The sequence below is a fragment of the Oncorhynchus clarkii genome, unplaced genomic scaffold (assembly GCF_045791955.1).
Source record: "Oncorhynchus clarkii lewisi isolate Uvic-CL-2024 unplaced genomic scaffold, UVic_Ocla_1.0 unplaced_contig_12727_pilon_pilon, whole genome shotgun sequence".
NCBI lineage: Eukaryota > Metazoa > Chordata > Actinopteri > Salmoniformes > Salmonidae > Oncorhynchus > Oncorhynchus clarkii.
The window spans coordinates 38,870-66,137 of record NW_027261042.1 but is presented as its reverse complement, the minus strand read 5'-3'; the positions used below and the strand labels follow the sequence as shown (position 1 = coordinate 66,137).

Genomic DNA, 27,268 nt, shown 5'->3' with positions numbered 1-27,268 from the left:
TGTGTTCCTAATATGGCCTCAGCTCAAAGGAACTTGTAACCTTTAGCTTTTGATCAGATATATATATATATATATATATATATATATATATATATATATATATATATATATATATATATATATATATATAGAGAGAGAGAGAGAGAGAGAGAGAGAGAGAGAGAGAGAGAGAGAGAGAGAGAGAGAGAGAGAGAGAGAGAGAGAGAGAGAGAGAGAGAGAGAGAGAGAGAGAGAGAGAGAGAGAGAGAGAGAGAGAGAGAGAGAGACCGACCTAGATGCCAGAACTGGACAAGAACCTGACACTCTCATCACACAGGGGACCTACCTGAAGGTAACAGTATTTCCTCCCAAATAAGCCCCCCAAGACACAACTATGACAAAACAACCAACAAAAACGGGTCACAACTCATCCCTTGGCAGTATTACTGTGGATTACTTTATCAGTGACTTCAACCCAGAGTCTCTCAGAGCGTTCACAATCAGCCCACTGACACCCCTTTCAGATCAAAGCAAAATCAAAGTCCATTTGAACAGAGCAATACTCTGTTCCAAAAGTGCCAAAAGAACAACACAATATTAAGAAATGTTATAGATGGAAGAAAAGTAATGTAGAAACCTACCAAAAAACAATTAGGCAACAACAAATGAAATCCCTTTCAGACAACGTCCTGGACAAAACATTCACTGTAATAAACTCGGCAGTAGAAAGCCTAAATAGTGTATTTGACCTCTCAGTTGCCCTATCAAATAAAAAAATTAAAACAATGACATATGGTTTGATGAAGAATGTAAAAACCTAAGGAAGAAATTGAGAAACCAATCCAACCAAAAACATGGAGACCCAGAAAGGCCTACTATGGTGAATCACTAAAACAATACAGAAATACACTACGGAAAAAGAAGGAACAGCACGTCAGAAATGTAAGAATCCATAGAATATAATCTCTTCTGGGAAAGAGTTATCTATTCAAAATGGAGATTTATGGATGAACCACTTTTCCAATCTTGTTGGCCCTATAACAAAGTACAAACAGCAAAAACATATACTTGATCAAATACAAAGCTTAGCATCACCTATTAAAGACTCCCAGAACCCACTGGATTCTCCAATTACATGGAATGAACTACAGGACCAAATACAAACCCTCCAAACCATCCTAAATGAAATGATAAAATACACAGACCACAAATTCCAATTAGCTATACTTAAACTATTTAACCGCATCCTCATCTTCCCCAATATTTGAACCAAGAACTAATCACCCCAATATACAAAATTTGAGACAAATTTGACCCCAATATCTACCGCGGGATACCAACAGCAACCTTGGGAAATTCGTCTGCATTATCATAGACAGCAGATGCGTACATTTCCTCAGTGAAAACAATGTACTATGCAAATGTCAAATTGGCCTTTTACCAAATTACAGTGCGACAGACCACATATTCACCCTTCACACCCTAATTAACAAACAAACCAAAACAAAGGCAAACTCTTCATATGCGTTGTTGATTTTTTTTAAAATAAGCTTTAGACTCAATTTGGCATGAGGGTCTGCTATACAAATGAATGGAATGTGGTGTTGGGGGAAAATATACAACATTATAAAAGCCATGCACACAAACAACTAGTGTGCAGTTAAAATAGGCAAAAAAACACACATTTCTTTCCACAGGGCCGTGGGATGAGACAGGGATGCAGTTTGAGCCCCACTCTCTTCAACATATATATTGACGATTTGGCGAGGATACTAGAACAATCTAAAGCACCCGGCCTCACTCTAGACTCTAGACTGAATTCAAATGTCTACTGTTTGCTGATGATCTGGTGCTTCTGTCCCCAACCAAGGAGGGCCTACAGCAGCACCTAGATTTTCTGCACAGACTCTGTCAGACCTGGGCCCTGACAGTAAATCTCATTAAGACAAAAATAATGGTGTTCCAAAAAAGGTCCAGTTGGCAGGAACACAAATACAAATTCCACCTAGACACCGTTGCCCTAGAGAACACAAAAAAACAATATCTGCCTTGGCCTAAACATCAGCGCCAAAGGTAACTTGATCTGACAGACAAAGCAAAAAGGACCTTTTACGCCATCAAAAGGAACATAAAATTTGACATTCCAAATAGGATCTGACTAAAAATACTTGAATCAGTTATGGAACCCATAGCCCTTTATCGAAATTATACACAAAATGGGACAAACACCAAATTGAGAGTACACATGCAGAATTCTGCAAAAACATCCTCAGTGTACAACCTGAAACACCAAATGATACATGCCGAGCAGAATTAGGCCGATATCCACTAAGTATCCAAATCCAGAAAAGAGACGTTAAATTTTACAACCACCTAAAAGGAAGTGATTCTCAAACCTTTGTCATGACATTGGCTTGTGGGTGAGGTTTATGACCCCCCCCCCCCTACATAAATACCTTTCTCCCTTTCCTCTCTCTTGACACTACAGAAGGACTCTTGAAAAGCCTTTGTTAAACATATAGAGTCTGGCAACATCAAAAGGTGGGGGGAAAGGAACCATGTTTCGTTAATCCAACCTGTTGAAAATATGCATTGGTACTTAATGAATATGATGCCAGATCAGTTGGTGTCTGAGACATTCTTACTAATGATAGGATGACATAAACTGTATCTTGGAAAGTCTACACATTATAGTTATCAGATTTACATGGAATTGTTGTGCAAATAAACTATGAAACACGCCCTTCTCTCCCCTCCTATATAAAGCCGTTGACGAAAATGTAACTTTGTGTTCCGAGGACGACAGTCCCCCATGTTGAAAGGGCTCAGATAATAACCTAATGAAATTAGCATCGAATTATAACGTAAAGATGATGATCAACACGTAGAAAGGATGAATTTCTACAATACCAGCCAGAATATAGCATGAGCTAAAAGTATGGCAACTTGGTATGAACTTTGAACTCTTATTCACTCCAGAAGTGATACCCCCTAGCCGTTGAGTTAGCAGCGGCCACTGTAAACGTGGGCTAGGAAAGGACGGACAGGGTACCCAATCTACCACACAACGACGATACTACAACGTATCCAGTTTACCACCAGAGACACTCTTCAAAGGACAAGGAAGATCTCTGTTGGACAACACAGCCTTCCATCTACAACCAACCTATTTCAGCACAGCTCAGAGTAAATATTTATTGCATTTTCCTTTTCCAAATGGGCGGTTATATAGAATGTATAAGATGTTACGATAGCATAGCTTCTCCCTTTGTTCTTCAGTCTTCCCGCGCTTTCATTCAAGCCCAACCCCCTCTGTGTAAACAGCCGTCATACAGGTTCCGTCCCCCAGGGACGTTTTCTTGTAAGACATAATTAGTAATCAATGTATGGTCCTGATCTGTGTTTATGTAATTCTGTGTGATTATTTAGGTATTTAATAAATAAATAATTAAACCAAAGTTTTGTATTGCTGATTCAACTTGTTAGCCAGGGTTCGTGAAGATAACCAATAATTTACAACTTTCAGATGAGACTGAAACAAGGTGACGATGAAATATTGACTGCTATTGATGTAAAAGATTACCAGGTCTTTAAGAGTTTATTCGGAAGATAACAGCTCTATAAACATTATTTCGTGGTGCCACAACTTTCTAGTTAACTACATTTACATGATTAGTTTTATCAGGTAATATTATTTACAGAGAAATTATTTTATAGAATATCATATCACTTAATCCGGCATAGCCAAAGACACGACACCTTCCATAACGAAGCCATCACCTACAGAGAGATGAACCTGGGCCCTCATTTATCAATGTTGCATACGAGCAGAAATGTCCGTAAACCGTGCGTGAGATCATTTCTAAGCAAAGTGTTTGGATTTATCCATTTGTACTTATACTTGAGAATGTGGGTAAATTGAAGCACACCTCTGACCGTGCGTACCCACAACACCTTGTGGTAGAAAAGTCAATCTGTTAGTGAAATACCATCCACCAAATGGAGAAAGGATTGGCATACTGGACCAAATCATAAACTATGAATAAAAAATGGAATACATTAATAGTTTATTCATGCATTTATTTTATAGACACTTAAGCTACTAATAGTTTTCTCAGTATACTATTGAATTCATAAACATGAAACCATTTAAGCCTAATTGAATAATAAAGTTAATTAGAAAGAAAGTGGAATGTAAGGTTGGTGGCAGTTGAGTTAAACCAGTCAAATAATATAAAAGGCAACACTGAGGCGTTGTGACTTGTCCAAAATGACAAATGTTACATTGCTGGAGGATCTGGCACAAGCTGCATTACGCAGGGAACGTGTTTTCAACGAGCGTGCAGATTGTTTTTCTGAGAGCGACGCTTGGCTTATTTTGTTTTCCAAGGCATATTTTATTGTATCTCTGCAAACAACTCTCTCCAGTTTTAGAAAGGGAGACGAAACGCACCAACGCCATCCCAGTGCAAACCCAAGTCCTCTCCACCCTGGGACTTTTATCCACTAGAACATTCCAACGGGAGATTGCGGATCGGACTGGCGTTTCACAACCAACCAGGAGCCGAATATTGCCGGCAGTCCTTCATGGCATTATTTAATTTCAAACCAACAAGAGGCAAAGTACAACCAAGGCCACGCACGCACCAGAACAACAGTGGAGCGCACCATAGGCCTGCTGAAAGGATGTTGTGCCTGTATGGGACAGGAGGCACACTGGAATACCAGCCTAGAAAGGTTTACCTCTGAAATTACATTCTTTAATCTCCATTACATGAATGTAATACAATGTGCAAGTTCCTTTTTAGGTTTGCTACATTGTCAAGTCTTGCAGTGTGAGCCACAACATTGCAATCAAAAATGGCATTCCACTGAATGATCCACCCAGACTGATGAGCCCATGCCTGACAGGGAGTGGTTCCCACCAGCCATAGCCCTGGCACCGAGGACAAGAGTCAATATCATACAACGGTTCTCGGTATCTGTTCTTCCAAATATTGTAATCAAATCGACAAGGAAAACACTTTCCCATTCCACCAGAATGTATTGTCTCACATGTTTGACACTTTCAACGATTGATGTATCTCGTTCAGGCCGTTGCATACATCCTCCTGTAACGATTGTCTTTGGGAGAAGGAGAAGAGGACCAAAGTGCAGCGTGGTACGTATTCACAATACATTTTAATAAAGACGAATACTGAAACAAAAACAACAAACCTATAAACGAACAGTTCTGCACGGTGCAACAAAAACACTAAACAGAAAAATAACTACCCACAACCCATAGTGGGAAAACAGGCTGCCTAAGTATGGTTCTCAATCAGAGACAACGATTGCCAGCTGCCATACCAGGCCAAACAAATAGAAATAGAAAACATAGAACACAAAACATAGAATGCCCACCCCAACTCACGCCCTGACCAAACTAAAATAGAGACATAAAAAAGGAACTAAGGTCAGGACGTGACACTTCCAGCTGCTGTTTGAGTCCAATAATTGATGTGTTGATCTCTTCTTGTTGTTTCAGGACTGCGTCAGTCCTGAGCTGAAGCACTCGACCAAAGAGGACACCCTTCTTGTAGGCCTGGTGATGAAGGATCAGGCAAATCACCCACATCTGTCAAGATTTCATGTTTTGTTATTTTTGTTATATTCATTTTGTTATATATATTTGTTATATTTATTGCCAAGAAAAAAATATTTAGATGTGGTCCATGTCTGAAAATTGTTGCGAAAATAAAGCTTGACTTACCATCAGTTGGTGTGTCTGGTAGTCCTTCGGGTCTGGGAGAGGGTCCTCAGTATCACCATCAGTTGGTGTGTCTGGTAGTCCTTCACGGTCTGGGAGAGTGTCCTCAGTATCACCATCAGTTGGTGTGTCTGGCATTCCTTCAGGGTCTGGGAGAGGGTCCTCAGTATCACCATCAGTTGGTGTGTCTGGTAGTTCTTCAGGGTCTGGGAGAGGGTCCTCAGTATCACCATCAGTTGGTGTGTCTGGTAGTCCTTCAGGGTCTGGGAGAGGGTCCTCAGTATCACCATCAGTTGGTGTGTCTGGTATTCCTTCAGGGTCTGGGAGAGGGTCCTCAGTATCACCATCAGTTGGTGTGTCTGGTAGTTCTTCAGGGTCTGGGAGAGGGTCCTCAGTATCACCATCAGTTGGTGTGTCTGGTAGTCCTTCAGGGTCTGGGAGAGGGTCCTCAGTATCACCATCAGTTGGTGTGTCTGGTATTCCTTCAGGGTCTGGGAGAGGGTCCTCAGTATCACCATCAGTTGGTGTGTCTGGTATTCCTTCAGGGTCTGGGAGAGGGTCCTCAGTATCACCATCAGTTGGTGTGTCTGGTAGTCCTTCAGGGTCTGGGAGAGGGTCCTCAGTATCACCATTAGTTGGTGTGTCTGGTATTCCTTCAGGGTCTGGGAGAGGGTCCACAGTATCACCATCAGTTGGTGTGCCTGGTAGTCCTTCAGGGTCTGGGAGAGGGTCCTCCGTGTCACCATCAGTTGGTGTGTCTGGTATTCCTTCAGGGTCTGGGAGAGGGTCCTCAGTATCACCATCAATTGGTGTGTCTGGTAGTCCTTCAGGGTCTGGGAGAGGGTCCTCAGTATCACCATCAGTTGGTGTGTCTGGTAGTCCTTCAGGGTCTGGGAGAGGGTCCTCAGTATCACCATCAGTTGGTGTGTCTGGTATTCCTTCAGGGTCTGGGAGAGGGTCCTCAGTATCACCATCAGTTGGTGTGTCTGGTAGTCCTTCAGGGTCTGGGAGAGGGTCCTCAGTATCACCAACAGTTGGTGTGTCTGGTATTCCTTCAGGGTCTGGGAGAGGGTCCTCAGTATCACCATCAGTTGGTGTGTCTGGTAGTCCTTCAGGGTCTGGGAGAGGGTCCTCAGTATCACCATCAGTTGGTGTGTCTGGTATTCCTTCAGGGTCTGGGAGAGGGTCCTCAGTATCACCATCAGTTGGTGTGTCTGGTAGTCCTTCAGGGTCTGGGAGAGGGTCCTCAGTATCACCAACAGTTGGTGTGTCTGGTAGTCCTTCAGGGTCTGGGAGAGGGTCCTCAGTATCACCATCAGTTGGTGTGTCTGGTAGTCCTTCAGGGTCTGGGAGAGGGTCCTCAGTATCACCATCAGTTGGTGTGTCTGGTAGTCCTTCAGGGTCTGGAAGAGGGTCCTCAGTATCACCATCAGTTGGTGTGTCTGGTATTCCTTCAGGGTCTGGGAGAGGGTCCTCAGTATCACCATCAGTTGGTGTGTCTGGTAGTCCTTCAGGGTCTGGGAGAGGGTCCTCAGTATCACCATCAGTTGGTGTGTCTGGTATTCCTTCAGGGTCTGGGAGAGGGTCCTCATTATCACCATCAGGTGTTGTGTCTGGTATTCCTTCAGGGTCTGGGAGAGGGTCCTCAGTGTCACCATCAGTTGGTGTGTCTGGTATTCCTTCAGGGTCTGGGAGAGGGTCCTCAGTATCACCATCAGTTGGTGTGTCTGGTAGTCCTTCAGGGTCTGGGAGAGGGTCCTCAGTATCACCATCAGTTGGTGTGTCTGGTAGTCCTTCAGGGTCTGGGAGAGGGTCCTCAGTATCACCATCAGTTGGTGTGTCTGGTAGTCCTTCAGGGTCTGGAAGAGGGTCCTCAGTATCACCATCAGTTGGTGTGTCTGGTATTCCTTCAGGGTCTGGGAGAGGGTCCTCAGTATCACCATCAGTTGGTGTGTCTGGCATTCCTTCAGGGTCTGGGAGAGGGTCCTCAGTATCACCATCAGTTGGTGTGTCTGGTAGTTCTTCAGGGTCTGGGAGAGGGTCCTCAGTATCACCATCAGTTGGTGTGTCTGGTAGTCCTTCAGGGTCTGGGAGAGGGTCCTCAGTATCACCATCAGTTGGTGTGTCTGGTATTCCTTCAGGGTCTGGGAGAGGGTCCTCAGTATCACCATCAGTTGGTGTGTCTGGTAGTTCTTCAGGGTCTGGGAGAGGGTCCTCAGTATCACCATCAGTTGGTGTGTCTGGTAGTCCTTCAGGGTCTGGGAGAGGGTCCTCAGTATCACCATCAGTTGGTGTGTCTGGTATTCCTTCAGGGTCTGGGAGAGGGTCCTCAGTATCACCATCAGTTGGTGTGTCTGGTATTCCTTCAGGGTCTGGGAGAGGGTCCTCAGTATCACCATCAGTTGGTGTGTCTGGTAGTCCTTCAGGGTCTGGGAGAGGGTCCTCAGTATCACCATTAGTTGGTGTGTCTGGTATTCCTTCAGGGTCTGGGAGAGGGTCCACAGTATCACCATCAGTTGGTGTGCCTGGTAGTCCTTCAGGGTCTGGGAGAGGGTCCTCCGTGTCACCATCAGTTGGTGTGTCTGGTATTCCTTCAGGGTCTGGGAGAGGGTCCTCAGTATCACCATCAATTGGTGTGTCTGGTAGTCCTTCAGGGTCTGGGAGAGGGTCCTCAGTATCACCATCAGTTGGTGTGTCTGGTAGTCCTTCAGGGTCTGGGAGAGGGTCCTCAGTATCACCATCAGTTGGTGTGTCTGGTATTCCTTCAGGGTCTGGGAGAGGGTCCTCAGTATCACCATCAGTTGGTGTGTCTGGTAGTCCTTCAGGGTCTGGGAGAGGGTCCTCAGTATCACCAACAGTTGGTGTGTCTGGTATTCCTTCAGGGTCTGGGAGAGGGTCCTCAGTATCACCATCAGTTGGTGTGTCTGGTAGTCCTTCAGGGTCTGGGAGAGGGTCCTCAGTATCACCATCAGTTGGTGTGTCTGGTATTCCTTCAGGGTCTGGGAGAGGGTCCTCAGTATCACCATCAGTTGGTGTGTCTGGTAGTCCTTCAGGGTCTGGGAGAGGGTCCTCAGTATCACCAACAGTTGGTGTGTCTGGTAGTCCTTCAGGGTCTGGGAGAGGGTCCTCAGTATCACCATCAGTTGGTGTGTCTGGTAGTCCTTCAGGGTCTGGGAGAGGGTCCTCAGTATCACCATCAGTTGGTGTGTCTGGTAGTCCTTCAGGGTCTGGAAGAGGGTCCTCAGTATCACCATCAGTTGGTGTGTCTGGTATTCCTTCAGGGTCTGGGAGAGGGTCCTCAGTATCACCATCAGTTGGTGTGTCTGGTAGTCCTTCAGGGTCTGGGAGAGGGTCCTCAGTATCACCATCAGTTGGTGTGTCTGGTATTCCTTCAGGGTCTGGGAGAGGGTCCTCATTATCACCATCAGGTGTTGTGTCTGGTATTCCTTCAGGGTCTGGGAGAGGGTCCTCAGTGTCACCATCAGTTGGTGTGTCTGGTATTCCTTCAGGGTCTGGGAGAGGGTCCTCAGTATCACCATCAGTTGGTGTGTCTGGTAGTCCTTCAGGGTCTGGGAGAGGGTCCTCAGTATCACCATCAGTTGGTGTGTCTGGTAGTCCTTCAGGGTCTGGGAGAGGGTCCTCAGTATCACCATCAGTTGGTGTGTCTGGTAGTCCTTCAGGGTCTGGAAGAGGGTCCTCAGTATCACCATCAGTTGGTGTGTCTGGTATTCCTTCAGGGTCTGGGAGAGGGTCCTCAGTATCACCATCAGTTGGTGTGTCTGGTAGTCCTTCAGGGTCTGGGAGAGGGTCCTCAGTATCACCATCAGTTGGTGTGTCTGGTATTCCTTCAGGGTCTGGGAGAGGGTCCTCATTATCACCATCAGGTGTTGTGTCTGGTATTCCTTCAGGGTCTGGGAGAGGGTCCTCAGTGTCACCATCAGTTGGTGTGTCTGGTATTCCTTCAGGGTCTGGGAGAGGGTCCTCAGTATCACCATCAGTTGGTGTGTCTGGTAGTCCTTCAGGGTCTGGGAGAGGGTCCTCAGTATCACCATCAGTTGGTGTTTCTGGTATTCCTTCAGGGTCTGGGAGAGGGTCCTCAGTATCACCATCAGTTGGTGTGTCTGGTAGTCCTTCAGGGTCTGGGAGAGGGTCCTCAGTATCACCATCAGTTGGTGTGTCTGGTATTCCTTCAGGGTCTGGGAGAGGGTCCTCAGTATCACCATCAGTTGGTGTGTCTGGTATTCCTTCAGGGTCTGGGAGAGGGTCCTCAGTATCACCATCAGTTGGTGTGTCTGGTAGTCCTTCAGGGTCTGGGAGAGGGTCCTCAGTGTCACCATCAGTTGGTGTGTCTGGTATTCCTTCAGGGTCTGGGAGAGGGTCCTCAGTATCACCATCAATTGGTGTGTCTGGTTGTCCTTCAGGGTCTGGGAGAGGGTCCTCAGTATCACCATCAGTTGGTGTGTCTGGTATTCCTTCAGGGTCTGGGAGAGGGTCCTCAGTATTACCATCAGTTGGTGTGTCTGGTAGTCCTTCAGGGTCTGGGAGAGGGTCCTCAGTATCACCATCAGTTGGTGTGTCTGGTATTCCTTCAGGGTCTGGGAGAGGGTCCTCAGTATCACCATCAATTGGTGTGTCTGGTATTCCTTCAGGGTCTGGGAGAGGGTCCTCAGTATCACCATCAATTGGTCTGTCTGGTAGTCCTTCAGGGTCTGGGAGAGGGTCTTCGGTATCACCATCAGTTGGTGTGTCTGGTATTCCTTCAGGGTCTGGGAGAGGGTCCTCAGTATCACCATCAATTGGTGTGTCTGGTAGTCCTTCAGGGTCTGGGAGAGGGTCCTCAGTGTCACCATCAGTTGGTGTGTCTGAGGTCTCTCCAGTTGTGCTGCCAGTGCTCTGGTCTATAGCAGACAGTGAAGAGTCACTCTGTCCTCCTCCTGTTGCACTTATATCCATTTTGTGTATCACGTAATTGTTATTTTTTTGCATATGTTTTCAAATCAAACCATTTATTTTTTATTTCATGTACTGTTCTGCACTCAGATGAGACAGAATCTAAGACAGCTCTAACCTGCTAACCAAATAAATATTTTGTATCTTTTTTGTCAAGACATTGCTGAGGGCTCCAAAAAAAGTACGACTTGTTTTGCTTCCACTTCGGTGACCTAAAGTTATATTTCTGCGTCCAAAAAGTTTTTTTCTTTGTCTTCTTTGATTTCTCCATGTTGGCGGACAGAAAATAGTGACATTTCTTGCAGCTTTAAAGGGAAGGTTTGTGACCATAAATGGTCATTTAGGGAGGTTCTTTATGTAAATTAGGCTTCATGTGCACTAGCACAGTGTTTTAGAACGTGTCTGATTTATCAAGGCACATTACTTACAGGTGTGTGTAAATCAAGTGTACGAGCAATTGATAAATACCAACTGTTTGTACTTGCGAACATTATGCATTTTCTTCGTACGCGTTCATTTAGAAGCTTTTCTATGCAACATTGATAAATGAGGTGGGAAGAGGGAGAAGAGTCCCCTATACAAGCTGGTCCTGGGGCTCTGTTCACAAACTCCACGGAGCCCGTAGGCAGATCTGACTCTCAAGAGAAGACATGCTATGTTCATCTCCTGACAAATGTATGACCATATTAGAGACACATATTTCCCTCAGATTACACAGACCCACAAATCTAATTTTGATAAACTCCCATATCTACTGTATTAGGTGAAATACCACACAGTGTGACATCACAGCAGCAAGATTTGTGACCTGTTGCCACAAGAAAAGGGCTACCAGTGAAGAACAAACACCATTGTAAATACAACCCATATTTATGTTTATTTATTTTCCCTTTGGTCCTTTAACTATTTGCACATTGTTATAAATCTGTACATAGCCATAACATGACATTTGAAATGTCTATATTCCTTTGAAACGCTTGTGAGTGTAATGTTTAGGCTTAAGGTTAGCCCTTTGAATCAACTGAATTGAGAGAGAGATGAAATGAGACAATCAGAGAGAGAGAGAGAGAGAGAGAGAGAGAGTAAAAGAGAGGGAGCCGTGGACACAGAAACAGCGTGCACGTCTCTCGGCTGGAGTCATGTTATTGATCAAGCACACAAACACTCCATCCACTGGCTTGGGCCCGCCTCCACAACCTTTGTGATAAAGCTTTTAAACAACCAGCATCATTAAATAGGCCTCAGGCTGCGGTGGTGCACAGCAGTGGAAACTGAAGCACAACCATTTTCCTTCATTAGCTCTACAGTGGCAACCAGTGAGTCAGGAAGGGTGCAGTCATCTCCTGGGGAGAGAGGGAAGGAGTTGGAGGGGTTACGTGTAGGAGCGCTGAAATGTTCTGAATGTTTTAGAACATTTTAGAGTGGAACGTCCTGTTGTGGAGGTAATTGTATGCTGTATTAGGATTGGTTTAACTGGACCCCTGTGTTTCATGGGCCAGCGGGCCGCACTAGCGCAGGCAGAGCCAACTCTACAATCACCATCTAAATCAGTAACTGATGTTAGTGTGTCAAAAACAAAACCCAGGATATAGGCCCCCGAGAACCAGAGTTGACCATTCCTGGTCTTGAGGCTCATCCCCTCAGACTCAACCCCTCAGAGAGGGAGAGATAGATGAGAGAAAGAGAGAGAGAGAGAGAGAGTGTGTGTGAGAGAGAGAGAGAGAGAGAGAGAGAGAGAGAGAGAGAGAGAAAGTGTGTGTGTGTGTGTGTGTGTGTGTGTGTGTGTGTGTGTGTGTGTGTGTGTGTGTGTGAGTGTGAGAGAGAGAGAGAGAGAGAGAGAGAGAGAGAGAGAGAGAGAGAGAGAGAGAGAGAGAGAGAGAGAGAGAGAGAGAGAGAGAGAGAGAGATATCACTTTTGTATATTGTCTACCTCACTTGCTTTGGCAATGTTAACACATGTTTCCCATGCCAATTATGCCCCTTGAATTGATTTGAATTAAATTGAATTGAATTGAATTGAATTGAGAGAGAGAGAGAGAGACAGAGAGAGAGAGAGAGTACACAGCGGCAGAATACCTGACCACTGCGACTGACCGAAAATTAAGGAAAGCTTTGACTATGTACAGACTCAGTGAGCATAGCCTTGCTATTGAGAAAGGCCGCCGTAGACAGACATGGCTCTCAAGAGAAGACAGGCTATGTGCTCACTGCCCATAAAATGAGGTGGAAACCGAGCTGCACTTCCTAACCTCCTGCCCAATGTATGACCATATTAGAGAGACATATTTCCCTCAGATTACACAGATCCACAAAGAATTCGAAAACAAATCCAATTTTGATAAACTCCCATATCTACTGGGTGAAATTCCACAGTGTGCCATCACAGCAGCAAGATTTGTGACCTGTTGCCACGAGAAAAGGGCAACCAGTGAAGAACAAACACCATTGTAAATACAACCCATATTTATGCTTATTTATTTTATCTTGTGTCCTTTAACCATTTGTACATTGTTAAAACACTGTATACACAGTGCCTTGCGAAAGTATTCGGCCCCCTTGAACTTTGCGACCTTTTGCCACATTTCAGGCTTCAAACATAAAGATATAAAACTGTATTTTTTGTGAAGAATCAACAACAAGTGGGACACAATCATGAAGTGGAACGACATTTATTGGATATTTCAAACTTTTTTAACAAATCAAAAACTGAAAAATTGGGCGTGAAAAATTATTATTATTATTATTATATTATTATTATTACTTTGTTACGGCTGCATGCCAATGAAGCCCCTTGAATTGAATTGAATTGAGTGAGAGAGAGTGTGAGAGAGAAAGAGAGAGAGATATATGAGGGAGAGAGAGTGAGAGAGAGTGTGTGAGAGAGAGAGCGAGAGAGAGAGAGAAGGGAGAGATAGATAGATAGATAGATAGATAGATAGATAGATAGATAGATAGATAGATAGATATATAGATAGAGAGATAGATAGATAGATAGCCTGCAGAGTTATATCTTAATATCCAGGTCTATACCAAAACAATTTGAGCTTCTACTTCTAAAAATTCACCTTTCCAGAAGCAAGTCTCTCACCGTTGCCGCTTGCTATAGACCACCCTCTGCCGCCAGCTGTGCCCTGGACACCATATGTGCATTGATTGCCCCCCCTAAACTGGGACATGCTTAACACCCCGGCCATCCTACAATCTAAGCTTGATGCCCTCAATCTCACACAAATTATCAATGAACCTACCAGGTACAACCCCAAATCCGTAAACACGGGCACCCTCATAGATATCATCCTAACTAACTCACCCTCCAAATACACCTCTGCTGTTTTCAACCAAGATCTCAGCGATCACTGCCTCATTGCCTGCATCCGTAATGGGTCTGCGGTCAAACGACCACTCCTCATCACTGTCAAACGATAGATATAGGCCTTGGTTCACTCCAGACCTGTCTGCCCTTGACCAGCACAAAAACATCCTGTGGCGTTCTGCATTAGCATCGAATAGCCCCTGTGATATGCAACTTTTTAGGGAAGTTAGGAACCAACATACACAGGCAGTTAGGAAAGCTACGGCTAGCTTTTTCAAGCAGAAATTTGCATCCTGTAGTACAAACTGAAAAAAGTTCTGGGACACTGTAAAGTCTATGGAGAATAAGAGCACCTCCTCCCAGCTGTCCACTGCACTGAGGCTAGGAAACACTATCACTACCGATAAATCCACAATAATTGAGAATTTCAATAAGCATTTTTCTACGGCTGGCCATGCTTTCCATCTGGCTACCCCTACCCCGGTCAACTGCCAGGCACCCTCCACAGCAACCCGCCCAAGCCTCCCCCATTTCTCCTTCTGTTCTGAAAGAGCTGCAAAATCTGGACCACTACAAATCAGCCGGGCTAGACAATCTGGACCCTCGCTTTCTAAAGTTATCTGCCAAAATTATTGCAACCCCTATTACTAGCCTGTTCAACCTCTCTTTCGTATCATCTGAGATTCCCATAGATTGGAAAGCTGCCGCGGTCATCCCCCTCTTCAAAGGGGGAGACACTCTAGACCCAAACTGCTACAGGCCTACATCTATTCTACCCTGCCTTTTTAAGGTGTTTGAAAGCCAAGTTAACAAACAGATTACCGACCATTTCTAATCTCACGTACCTTCTCCACTATGCAATCTGGTTTCAGAGCTGGTCATGGGTGCACCTCAGCCACGCTCAAGGTCCTAAACGATATCTTAACCGCCATAGATAAAAGACATTACTGTGCAGCCGTATTCATCGACCTGGCCAAGGCTTTCGACTCTGTCAATCACAACATTCTTATTGGCAGACTCAACAGCCTTGGTTGATGATTGCCTCGCTTGGTTCACCAACTACTCCGATAGATTTCAGTATGTAAAATCGGAGGGCCTGTTGTCCGGACCTCTGGCAGTCTCTATGTGGGTGCCACATGATTCAATTCTCGGGATGACTCTCTTCTCTGTATACATCAATGATGTCGCTCTTGCTGCTGGTGATTCTTTGATCCACCTCTACGCAGAAGACACCATTCTGTATACCTCTGGCCCTTCATTGGACTCTGTGTTAACTAACCTTCAGATGAGCTTCAATGCCATACAACTCTCCTTCCGTGGCCTCCAACTGTTCTTAAATGCAAGTAAAACTAAACGCATGCTCTTCAACCGATCGCTGCCCGCAACTGCCCGCACGTCCAGCATCACTACTCTGGATGGTTCTGACTTAGAATATGTGGACAACTACAAATACCTAGGTGTCTGGTTAGACTGTAAACTCTTCTTCCAGACTCACATTCAACATCTCCAATCCAAAAGTAAATCTATAATCAGCTTCATATTTCGCAACAAAGCATCCTTCTCTCATGCTGCCAAACATACCCTCGTAAAACTGACCATCCTACCGATCCTCGACTTCGGCGATGTCATTTACAAAATATTCTCCAACACTCTACTCAACAAATTGGATGCCGTCTATCACAGTGCCATATAATACCCACCACTGCGACCTGTATGATCTCGTTGGATGGCCCTCGCTTCATACTCGTCGCCAAACCCACTGGCTCCAGGTCATCTACAAGTCTCTGCTAGGTAAAGCCCTGCCTTATCTCAGCTCACTGGTCACCATAGCAGCACCCAACCGTAGCACGCGCTCCAGCAGGTATATCTCACTGGTCACCCCCAAAGACAATTCTTCCTTTGGCCGCCTCTCCTTCCAGTTCTCTGCTGCCAATGACTGGAACTAACTGCAAAAATCTCTGAAGCTGGAGACTCTTACCTCCCTCACTAGCTTTAAGCACCAGCTGTCAGAGCAGCTCACAGATCACTGCACTTGTACATAGCTCATCTGTAAATAGCCCATCCAATCTTCCTCATCCCTATAGTGTATTTATTTATCTTGCTCCTTTGCACCCCAGTATCTCTACTTGCACATTCATCTTCTGCACACCCTACCATTACAGTGTTTAATTGCTATATTGTAATTACTTTGCCACCATGGTCTATTTATTGCCTTACCTCTCTTATCCTACCTCATTTGCACATGCTGTATATAGATTTTTTTACTGTATTATTGAATGTATGTTTGTTCCATGTGTAACTCTGTGTTGTTGTATGTGTCAAACTGCTTTGCTTTATCTTGGCCAGGTCGCAGTTGCAAATGAGAACTTGTTCTCAACTTGCCTACCTGGTTAAATAAAGGTGAAATAAAATATAAAACTGCCTTGTTCAGGGGAAGAATGACAGATTTTTACCTTGTCAGCTCAGGGATTCAATCTTGCAACCTTTTGGTTTATAAGTCTAACACTCTAACCACTAGGCTACCTGCCGCTCAGGGGTCCCTCTCTAATTATGAATTTACCAAATGGGACAAACATCCAGTAGAAATACTGCACGCAGAGTTTTGCTAGACTGTGTTGCAAGCGCAAAGAAAACCTCTAAATTAGGAATGTAGAGCAGAATTGGGCCATTACCCCCTCCTCATCCAAATATAAAAATGAGACATCACATTTTACAACCATCTAAAAACAAGTGACCCCAAAACATTCCATCACACAGCTCTACAATGTCAAGAGATGAAACAAGACAAGAGTCCCCTCAGCCAGCTGGTTCTGAGGCTCAGTTCACTAACCCAAACCAACCCCATAGAGCCTCAAAACAGCACTCAGCACCCAACCATCATCAGAAAGCAAAAATAAAAATATATCACCTTTTGGAAAGACACCACCAAAAATCTAAGGAAACATCAATGCTATTTGGCTCTAAACAGACAGTAACATGGTGGTAGACTATCTGACCACTGTGACTGATAGAAACTGAGGAAAACACTGACTAGGTACAGACTCAGTGAGCACAGTCTGGCTATAGAGACCGGTTGTCACAGGCAAACCTGGCTGCCCAGAGAGGACAGACTGTGCTCACTCTGCTCCAGGGGAGAGGTAGAGACAGAACTGAATTTCCTATTACACTGTGACAAAAACTCAGACCTAAGTGAATCTTTCTTCTTAGCATCTCCCTTGCAGAAGTAAAAACCATAAAAGATGAATGAGCTATCCCTTCAGAATTAAATAGCAGGGCAGAGCTATTAAGAGTAAGTTCTTTCAACAACTTTTTCAGCATTGGTGGGTCGAGCTAACGTAGTTGAGCTAACGTAGGCTAATGTGATTAGCATGAGGTTGTAGTAACAAGAACATTTCCCAGAACATAGACATATCTGATATTGGCAGAAAGCTTACATTCTTGTTAATTTAACTGCACTGTTCAATTTACAGTAGCTATTACAGTGAAAGAATGCCATGCTATTGTTTGAGAAGAGTGCACAGTTTTGATACATGAAAAGTTATTAATAAACATATTAGGTACATTTCGGCAGTCTTGATACAACATTAGAATAGAAATGCAATGGTTCATTGGATCAGATAAAAACTTTGCACATACACTGCTGGCTGATATCTAAATTGCACCTGGGCTGGAATAATACACTATGGCCTTTCTCTTGCTTTTCAAAGATGATGGTACAAAAAAAATACAAAAAAAAATGTTTTTCTTTTTCTTCGTATTATCTTTTACCAGATCTAATGTGTTATATTCTCCTACATTCCTTTCCCATTTCCACAAACTTTAAAGTGTTTCCTTTCAAATGGTACCAATAAAATGCATATCCTTGCTTCAGGGCCTGAGCTACAGGCAGTTATATTTTGGTATGTCATTTTAGTCTAAAACATTTTTTTTAAAGGGGCCAATCCTTAGAGGTTAACTATTCAGAAGACGCTGGCCATCTCCCCGGCAGGAATATGTAGGACACTTATATTTCCTGTTTATTACAGCCACATAGATACGGGTTGACATTGGTCTGGTTATGGTGTGCTACTAGTTGTTGTAAAGATTATCTCTATCATAGGAAGAACATAAACAACAACACTAAATATAAACAATTACAATAGAATCTAAAACCAGCTGAAATATATAACCACAGCGACCCCCAGTGGCCAAATACAACATCACAACAAGAAAATGTCCAATTCAACAACAGGGTGTGATTACTGTAGCAAGGCTGTACTGAACTGAATTTCAGCTGCTGTGAGCGAGGGTTTTGTCCAGGGGTGTATTCATTACACCGTTACAAAACCTTTCTCAAACGGAAGCAAAAGGAACAAAACGGGGAGGGACCTACCTGATTTTGTAAAATATAAACTTTTGTTTTCATAGCAAAATGCAACTGTTTGAAACTGTTTGGACTAACGACTACAACCCAGGCTTCCCCACATTTACAAGCATTTCGCTACACCTGCAATAACATCTGCTAAATATGGGTGTTTGATTTGATTAGATTTTATCTTGAGCTTGATTATGACATCATCATTATGACTCGCCATGTCATTCCAGGTCATAATAAAACACAAGTGAGACTTTCACTCCTCATTATTAAGTGGTGGTGTGTTGGTAACCATGGTGCTGGAGTAGGGGATAGAATGTATGGGTTGGTAACCATGGTTCTGGAGTAGAGGATAGAGTGGATGGGTTGGTAACCATGGTGCTGGAGTAGGGGATAGAGTGGATGGGTTGGTAACCATGGTGCTGGAGTAGAGGATAGAGTGGATGGGTTGGTAACCATGGTGCTGGAGTAGGGGACAGAGTGGATGGGTTGGTAACCATGGTGCTGGAGTAGAGGATAGAGTGGATGGGTTGGTAACCATGGTGCTGGAGTTGGGGATAGAGTGGATGGGTTGGTAACCATGGTTCAAGACAGTGGTGGAAAAATTACCCAATCTTCATACTTGAGTAAAAGTAAGGATACCTTAATGGAAAATGACTCAAGTGAAAGTCACCCACTAAAATACTACTTGAGTAAAAATCTAAAAATATTTGGTTTTAAATATACTTAAGTATCCAAAGTAAATGTAATTCCTAAAATATACTTAAGTATCAAAAGTAAAAGTATAAATAATTTCAAATTCCTTGTAATAAGCAAACCAGATTGCAAGATTTTCTAGTTTTTATTTCTATTTAACGCACACTCCAACACTCAGACATAGTTTACAAACAAAGCATTTGTGTTTAGTGAGTCTGCCAGACCAGAGGCAGTAGTGATGACCAGGGATGTTCTCTTGATAAGTGTGTCAAAGGGATACTTTTCTTGCCCTGCTATGTATTCAAAATGTAACCATCGCTTCAGTCATCCTACAACAACTTTGTAAACCAGCTCACGACTATATCCTCATCTACTGGTCATAAAGGAGTATTGCATACTGTCGGAGGGGCTGATGGAGAGGGATGAGGGATGAGGGGAGGGGAGAGGGATGAAGCCACATTATGGATGAAGTTTTTGTATTGAACTGACAGTGTTTACCATTGTGTAGAAGCACATAGCGCTGCCACACAGACACTACATAAAGAGCGACTGCACTTCCTGATTTGGCCTAGTTTTAGATTTGGGTCATTAAGAAATGCTAACGGCTATGACTGAATTCAAATGTGAGTTGGTTTCGGGATGTAGTTTGATGTGGGTGTGTTCACATGTGGGAAGAGTTAGACAGATTATTTGTTGATGGGAAGAACAGAATTAGATAGGAGACCTGACACTCAACACATCCACAACGTTATAAACTCTGCCTATTTCTACAGAAGGACTGGAGATGCTTTGTCTGCCTCTGTCGTTTGACGGGGAGTCCTCAATTGGGTAGGTTTCATCTGACCTGTTCATCCTACAACATAGAGTCTGTTTGTGTGTGAGATATCACCTATTCTAACTGCCATTGGTATTAGAACAGTGACTATGTGTGTATGTGTTCACAGAAACATGTATGGAGCCAGGACATGGAGACTTGCACGATGATGTGATGTTGTCCAGACTGACAGACGGGCTTGATACTGATGTAAAATCTTTAATTGTATTTGTTATTATTAAACGTAATAGTATCAGTCAATATGGGGAGGGGGAAACACTGTGTATTCTGCACCAGGACCAGAGACTTCCTGTTGTATACAGGAAACAACACAGGAAGGTATGACCACTCTGACATGTTTACCAAGGTAGCCTCATTACCACCTGACAAAATGCAGATAGACACAGTATCTGTATCAGATGGGAAAGACGATGAAAGATGAAAGGCACACATTGTTCTATTGGCAGAACACGGCTTCTATGGTATTATGTAAAGAGTTGTTTATTCCTCATGGACCTGTTACTACATTTAAAAGTTATCAAAACACTTAGTTTAGAACATCAAAAAATATATATCAGAAATGGTATTCTTCTCATATTACTCTGCTACTGACCGATTGAAAGCTTCCTCCAGCATCTCACCATATGTTAGTTTAGTTAGCGACTTCCTTAAAACTACACGCAGATATATAAAAATGGTCTCCACTAGTTCATCTGATAATGGACCTCTTCGCCAGATCGCGATAATCACATATTTCACATGCTAAATAATGGTTATGTAATAATTTATGTGATACTGTACTGTACATAAAGCAATACCTAGCGACTTCATCAAGATGTTCAGATCTCTTGGCATAGCGGCTAAGGTGTTGAGTTGACAGTCGCAGTAGCCTGGTTTGAGGCTCTGTTGGGACTACCCCTGAATTCTCCACATCGGTCTCAGAAGTAGGATGGCGCCCACGAGTTGATCGGAGGAAGGGGGTAGGGTAAGGACTTTCTTAACCCAACACCTAGGTAGTTGTTGTGGAATTGTTCGATTACATGTTAGATATTGCTGCACTGTCGGAACTAGCAGCACAAGCATTTCGCTACACTCGCATTAACACATACTAACCATGTGAATGTGACCAATACAATTTGATTTGATTCAACCTCTTAGAGGTTTGGATCTCCTGACGGAGGGTTGGGGCCACACCCCATTGTGTTATAATTAGGATGAGACAGTTTTATTAATACCATTATTCAATATCAACGGGTAATATTTCATTAGGCTTTTTTAAATCTGGAAATATTGTGGTTTTAGCGTTTTCGTCAAGCAAGCACCAACATATGTTTTATAGCTGTAATGGGCAATCATTTGATACATTTTTTTCCTGTATTTGATTTACTGGAGATATGGATTGATACCATATTTAGTAATGAAGTAGTTGTTTACTTGTTAGTCTATAATAATCTGTTGTAACTAATTACTGATGTTCTACCGTTGACCTGTTCAACTGCCCTTATCACGTCTCCCAGGGTTGAATATTATGGTTAAAGTTGATAGCAGACTGGATTCGAGGACACGCTGATAATGTATCCGTCAGTCTGTGACACTGTGTGATTCCGTAGCAGTTGATGTTGTGACTTCAAGCTCCCTTACAAGCCTCTCGGGCTGGTGTTTACAGAACATTCGGTGCTATTGTGAAGAGGCATAGACATTTTCTCTGATTCTGGAGGCGTCTCCCTGAATTGTTGCATTAGATCGACTTTATCTGTTAACCTGGAATTCCCGTAACAATAGCCTACTGGGTTTATGTGTGTGGATGAAGTGAATGACCATAGGGCGAGGCATGAATGACAGAGATTTGGGTGAGTGAGCTCCCCATACCTGGACTAGGCTGTAGTATAGAGACACAGGTGTCTCTGTCACACTGGTGGAAAATCAGGAAAAGCAAGAAAGGGGTGTTTCAACCCGGACCTGTGGGAGGAGTAAACTAGACGAGAAATATTGTATGATTCGTTTACTTCCTCGTTCCTCGTGCTATAGTGGCAAAAGTCACGTCTCCAGCTGGTGAACATTTTAAAGATATTGACGGCAACTAAGGTAAGGCATTATTGAGATGGGAATCGTAATATTGTAGAGACAAATATAGAGAAATCAGTAACTCATCATTATTTAAAAGGTGTCTGAATGTGATCTAGGAATGTGGGCCTATTGATATTGATGGGCTGCTTGCTACATGTGTCCTAGGAGTGTCATGTAGCATAAACATATCCGGTCATTCTGATAGTATTGTTCAGTCGATATTAGGCTACACTGTCTGATTGAACTCACATGTGCATATTGCGTTCGGGCTTCAAGTTGAATTGTTTCTCATTGCAGGATTAATGTAGCACTGTCTCTTTAAAAAAAAATGTACCTCATATTGTCCAGGAAGTTGTCACGTAATCGGAGGACGGCGTTCGATGTTTGTATCCGATAGGTCGAAGATAATATGTATACTGTTACTTTGTAGCAGAGTGTTGCAATTATCTTACTTTAACCTATTCTATATCCTTCCTCCATGATTTCAATCATGAACAGGGTGCAGTTGAAACGCTCGAATATCTTGAGAATGGCTCTAGCAGGCTCGGACTCCATGGAAGAAGGAAAAGGCGAGACGTTTCTACTTAAAGCCATCAAAATAGGTGGTGTGGTCGTACTTTATTGGTTCATTTCAATAACCATGGTGTTCTTAAATAACTACTTGCTAGACAGTAAAGATTTGGACGCGCCGCTATTTGTGACATTTTACCAGTGCCTTGTGACTGTCGGACTGTGCTATGGCATGCACTTGCTATCCCACTTATGTCCGGGTGTCATCGACTTCCCCTCCGTCAAGTTCGACCTAAAGGTATGCCGGGAGGTTCTACCCCTGTCCATCGTGTTCATTGGAATGATAACCTTCAACAACTTGTGCCTGAAGCATGTAGGGGTGGCCTTCTACACTGTCGGCAGGTCACTCAGCACAGTCTTCAACGTTCTACTCTCCTACGTGATCCTCAAGCAAACGACGTCCTTCTACGCCATCCTGTGTTGTGGAATTATTCTAGGTAGGTGGTAATAATAACTAACCTATATCTGGCCTAATGCAAGTACTTTGACTTTCTAGAAAGTTCTCATGTCTAAGGCATATACCCAAGCCAGGCTGGTTAGACAACGTCCTTCCTCCCAGGTAACCTATAATAAGTAACCTCACGCTTCTCTATAATTGCACCACAGGTTAATACATTCCTACATGGGCCACACCTGTATTGGCCATATATTGAACATAAGGTATTGCTGCTAAAGGACCATGTTAATGCTTCTTTCTTTGTCTGTCCCTCCCATCAGGTGGATTCTGGTTGGGTGTGGACCAGGAAGGTGTGGCGGGCTCCCTGTCGTGGACGGGTGTGTTTTTCGGTGTGCTGGCCAGTGCCTGTGTCTCCCTCAACGCCATCTTCACCAAGCGGGTCATGCCGGCGGTAGACGGAAACATCTGGAAGCTCTCCTTCTACAACAACATCAACGCCTGCATCCTCTTCCTCCCACTCATCCTCGTCTTCGGTGAGGTCGGCCACCTCGTTCATTTCAGCCGCCTGGGTGACCCTACGTTCTGGGGCATGATGACGCTGGGCGGCGTGTTCGGTTTCGCCATCGGCTACGTGACGGGCCTCCAAATCAAGTTCACGAGCCCGCTGACGCACAACGTGTCGGGGACGGCCAAGGCCTGCGCTCAGACGGTCATCGCTGTGGTCTATAACCAGTCCAGTAAAAGTTTCCTGTGGTGGACTAGTAACCTGATGGTCCTTGGTGGGTCTTCTGCCTACACCTGGGTCAAAGGCATGGAGATGAAGAAGGTCCATATTCCCCAGGAGGAGTCCAAAGTGAAACTGCTAGGGGAGAAGAGTGATGCCGGGGTATAGTGGGACTAGGATGACCTTCTGCCATGGTGGTGGTGACGATGACCCGGGGGTATAGCGGGATGAGGATGACCTTCCACCGTGGTGGTGGTGGTGACCCGGGGGTATAGCGGGATGAGGATGACCTTCTGCCATGGTGGTGGTGGTGACGGTGACCCGCTGGTGACAGAAGACAATGTAAACACTAAGGCCTAACCACGGAGTTGTTTCTACAGCGATGTTCTGTTGGAACAGTTGGGCTGTGTGCTGTCAATATAAATGAATGTTACTATAGTAACACAAACAGAGGTGTAGGAAGGCTACGGGGTTGTTTTGTTACTCAGTGGGACCTTATTGTTTTATCATTTCCTTAAAGGTAATTTTGTCCAATTCTGTTATTTATTCAGTGTGTGGGGGGGTCATGAATTATAACCTAAATCATTCCTGTCTCTTCTTTCAGAACATTATTCATATGTCCGTAGGATAGTATCTAAATCAAGTGACTTTCCTGTTAGCCTGTATGTGTCATCAGGAATGTGACGCAAAACTGCAATATGACAGTTTTCTGGCAAGTGGGGCTCTTATGTTGGGTATACAGTTTGCATATGGAGGGTGGAGACCGATTGTAAGGCTACAATAGCTCACTTTAGTTAATAAGTGATTAAGCCAGTGCTGGTTTTATGGACAGCTTTACGTTATATCTTTGAAGCAGTGACACTAGGTGATAAAAGTGAAAACCATCAAAGAGATGGTTGATTCTCTCTGGCTTCAGTAGGGGCACTACATTTTGAATAATTGACAACAAAGGATGTAATCTGAACTGTTTATGCCCTGAGATGGAGATTTTCTATGGCTGTTTATTTTGTGTGTTTTGTCTTCAAAGTAACGGATTATAGAAGGAATGTTAAAGATAATGTCTGTGTTGATGTATTGTCTGTGTCATAAAACTTCAATCATGAAGGAAGACTGTTGGGTAACCGGCCAGGTGGCCTGCGGGAGCATCATCATTATGATGTCATAACTCTCTTGTCTCAGTGCTGGGTTGAGATCCTGCACTCTAAAACACCCTCCTTTCCTAAAGTCCTCTCTGCTTGTCCTCTTCTGTCGTGTCATCATTTCAGACCAATGAGAATAAGGAAATGGGACACGAGAAAAGGAATTTACATAGAAAGACTCAAGGCTGGTGATCTGAGAGATCCTAAAATGTGGGTCTCTCAGATTTCAGGTTTTGCTTCGGCGTCCACTTGATACAAAGTCTGTTTTTCTTCTACATATTTTTTGCTCAGGGTTTGTAGTGCGTTGGAAGATACCGTACGTGGGATTTCAAAGCTGGTTAGCGTACGGGTATTCTCCAGATTACGTTTTTAAGAAAAGATACAGATGTATTTTATAAAATATATAGTTATTCAGTGAATGTGACTTATGTGTACTTCATAAAAATAAATGGACATTCTGTTAATCATAACGTGTTACTCGCCTCTTGTAAATGTGTTATTTTATCTGTATTCATGATCAAGCATAAATCTTCCTTTTTTTTAATTTATTTTTTTACACAGAACAATACTTCACTTGCTTATGCCTGAGCAGAAACCTTAGCATAAATCACCTCTTCTAGGGGTTTGGTCAACTGAGAAGAGCTGAGGTAGTTAATGGTGTCAGACCTACGCAGTTAAACCGATTGGAATCGGTTAGTGAAGACTTGGTCCAGAAGCTACTAAACACAAAGCTAACACTAGATGGCACCAGTGTGAAGGAATGAGTACCTCTGTCAGTCCCTCACACTGGTATGGTCAGAGGGTGCCATCTGGCTGTAGTTAGTTGCCTAAGCAGCATTAGTCCCTCACACTGGTATGGTCAGAGGGTGCCATCTGGCTGTAGTTAGTTGCCTAAGCAGCATTAGTCCCTCACACTAGTAGTGTCCAAGTACCATCTGGCTGAAGTTGCTTTCTCACGGTCATCCCAACACCCAAGGTTATTTTGGAATGTTGATGGTGGTAGACCTGTCTCTCAATCCCAACACCCAAGGTTATTTTGGAATGCTGATGGTGGTAGACCTGTCTCTCAATCCCAACACCCAAGGTTATTTTGGAATGTTGATGGTGGTAGACCTGTCTCTCAATCCCAACACCCAAGGTTATTTTGGAATGTTGATGGTGGTGTGCCTGTCTCTCAATCCCAACACCCAAGGTTATTTTGGAATGTTGATGGTGGTAGACCTGTCTCTCAATCCCAACACCCAATGTTATTTTGGAATGTTGATGGTGGTAGACCTGTCTCTCAATCCCAACACCCAAGGTTATTTTGGAATGTTGGTGGTGGTAGACCTGTCTCTCAATCCCAACACCCAAGGTTATTTTGGAATGTTGATGGTGGTAGACCTGTCTCTCAATCCCAACACCCAAGGTTATTTTGGAATGTTGATGGTGGTGGACCTGTCTCTCAATCCCAACACCCAAGGTTATTTTGGAATGTTGATGGTGGTAGACCTGTCTCTCAATCCCAACACCCAAGGTTATTTTGGAATGTTGATGGTGGTGTGCCTGTCTCTCAATCCCAACACCCAAGGTTATTTTGGAATGTTGATGGTGGTAGACCTGTCTCTCAATCCCAACACCCAATGTTATTTTGGAATGTTGATGGTGGTAGACCTGTCTCTCAATCCCAACACCCAAGGTTATTTTGGAATGTTGGTGGTGGTAGACCTGTCTCTCAATCCCAACACCCAAGGTTATTTTGGAATGTTGATGGTGGTAGACCTGTCTCTCAATCCCAACACCCAAGGTTATTTTGGAATGTTGATGGTGGTAGACCTGTCTCTCAATCCCAACACCCAAGGTTATTTTGGAATGTTTATGGTGGTGTGCCTGTCTCTCAACATATAATGTTTACTTGTAGTATTTTCTGCCCTTCTACCCTTCGTGTGTAACCAGATAATAAATGACTCGTGATAACAAAATGGACAGTGTAGACTGCACCCACGCAGAGGAGATGACATTCCAAAAACTCATTCTGTGAAAGATTGATGAATAGTTCCAATATATTGTGTAAAGGAGACAACCATGTACTCAATGCCTCCTATACTGTTCAGTAAAAGTTGAACACTAAAGCCTGCAGATATATTATAACTTCTTGTGAGCATGAGCCTTCATGATGTGTTGTAGTAAGGCTTATAACCTACAGTATATGATGTCTCTCTATCAACATTTCAGTTGACCAATTCATTCTTACAATGTGTTGTGCAACATAATGCATTATACCTGTGCAGTATAGGGCTCTGAATAAAAACATATGGAAATATAGCCAGCAGGTAAATTATGGGCTTAAAATACAACAGTTAAGTTCAATAAATATATTTATATTGAACAGCTTTCAACAATTTTATTCATGTCCATCTTTTGGGCTACAATTGTATGGAGAGCTTTTACCCCCAAGCCATAAGACTCCTGAACAGCTAATCAAATGGCAACCCAGATGAGTTGCATTGTCCACCACCACCCCCTCTTTTACGCTGC

General features: G+C 43.7%; 1 protein-coding gene across 2 annotated transcripts; it reads left to right on the top strand.

Annotated features, from left to right (window-relative positions):
- Positions 1-21,818: 21,818 nt before the first annotated feature.
- On the top strand, positions 21,819-24,388 carry LOC139403922 (GDP-fucose transporter 1-like). Of its 2 annotated transcripts, XM_071147128.1 has the most exons (3): positions 21,819-21,939; positions 22,420-22,928; positions 23,209-24,388. In XM_071147128.1, exons 2-3 carry the CDS (start codon positions 22,451-22,453, stop codon positions 23,778-23,780), a joined length of 1,050 nt encoding a protein of 349 aa, XP_071003229.1. In that variant the 5' UTR covers positions 21,819-21,939; positions 22,420-22,450; the 3' UTR covers positions 23,781-24,388. The 2 variants fall into 2 exon arrangements, with proteins under 2 accessions (XP_071003229.1, XP_071003227.1); XM_071147126.1 differs by lacking the exon at positions 21,819-21,939 and having other exon boundaries at positions 22,269-22,928; positions 23,209-23,921.
- The last annotated feature ends 2,880 nt before the right edge of the window (positions 24,389-27,268 follow it).

Coding starts and splice junctions, on each gene's coding strand:
- LOC139403922 (XM_071147126.1), top strand. CDS start 22,400: ATGATTTCAATCATGAACAGGGTGCAGTTGAAACGCTCGAATATCTTG. Junction 22,929..23,208: donor GTGTTGTGGAATTATTCTAG/GTAGGTGGTAAT, acceptor CCCTCCCATCAG/GTGGATTCTGGTTGGGTGTG.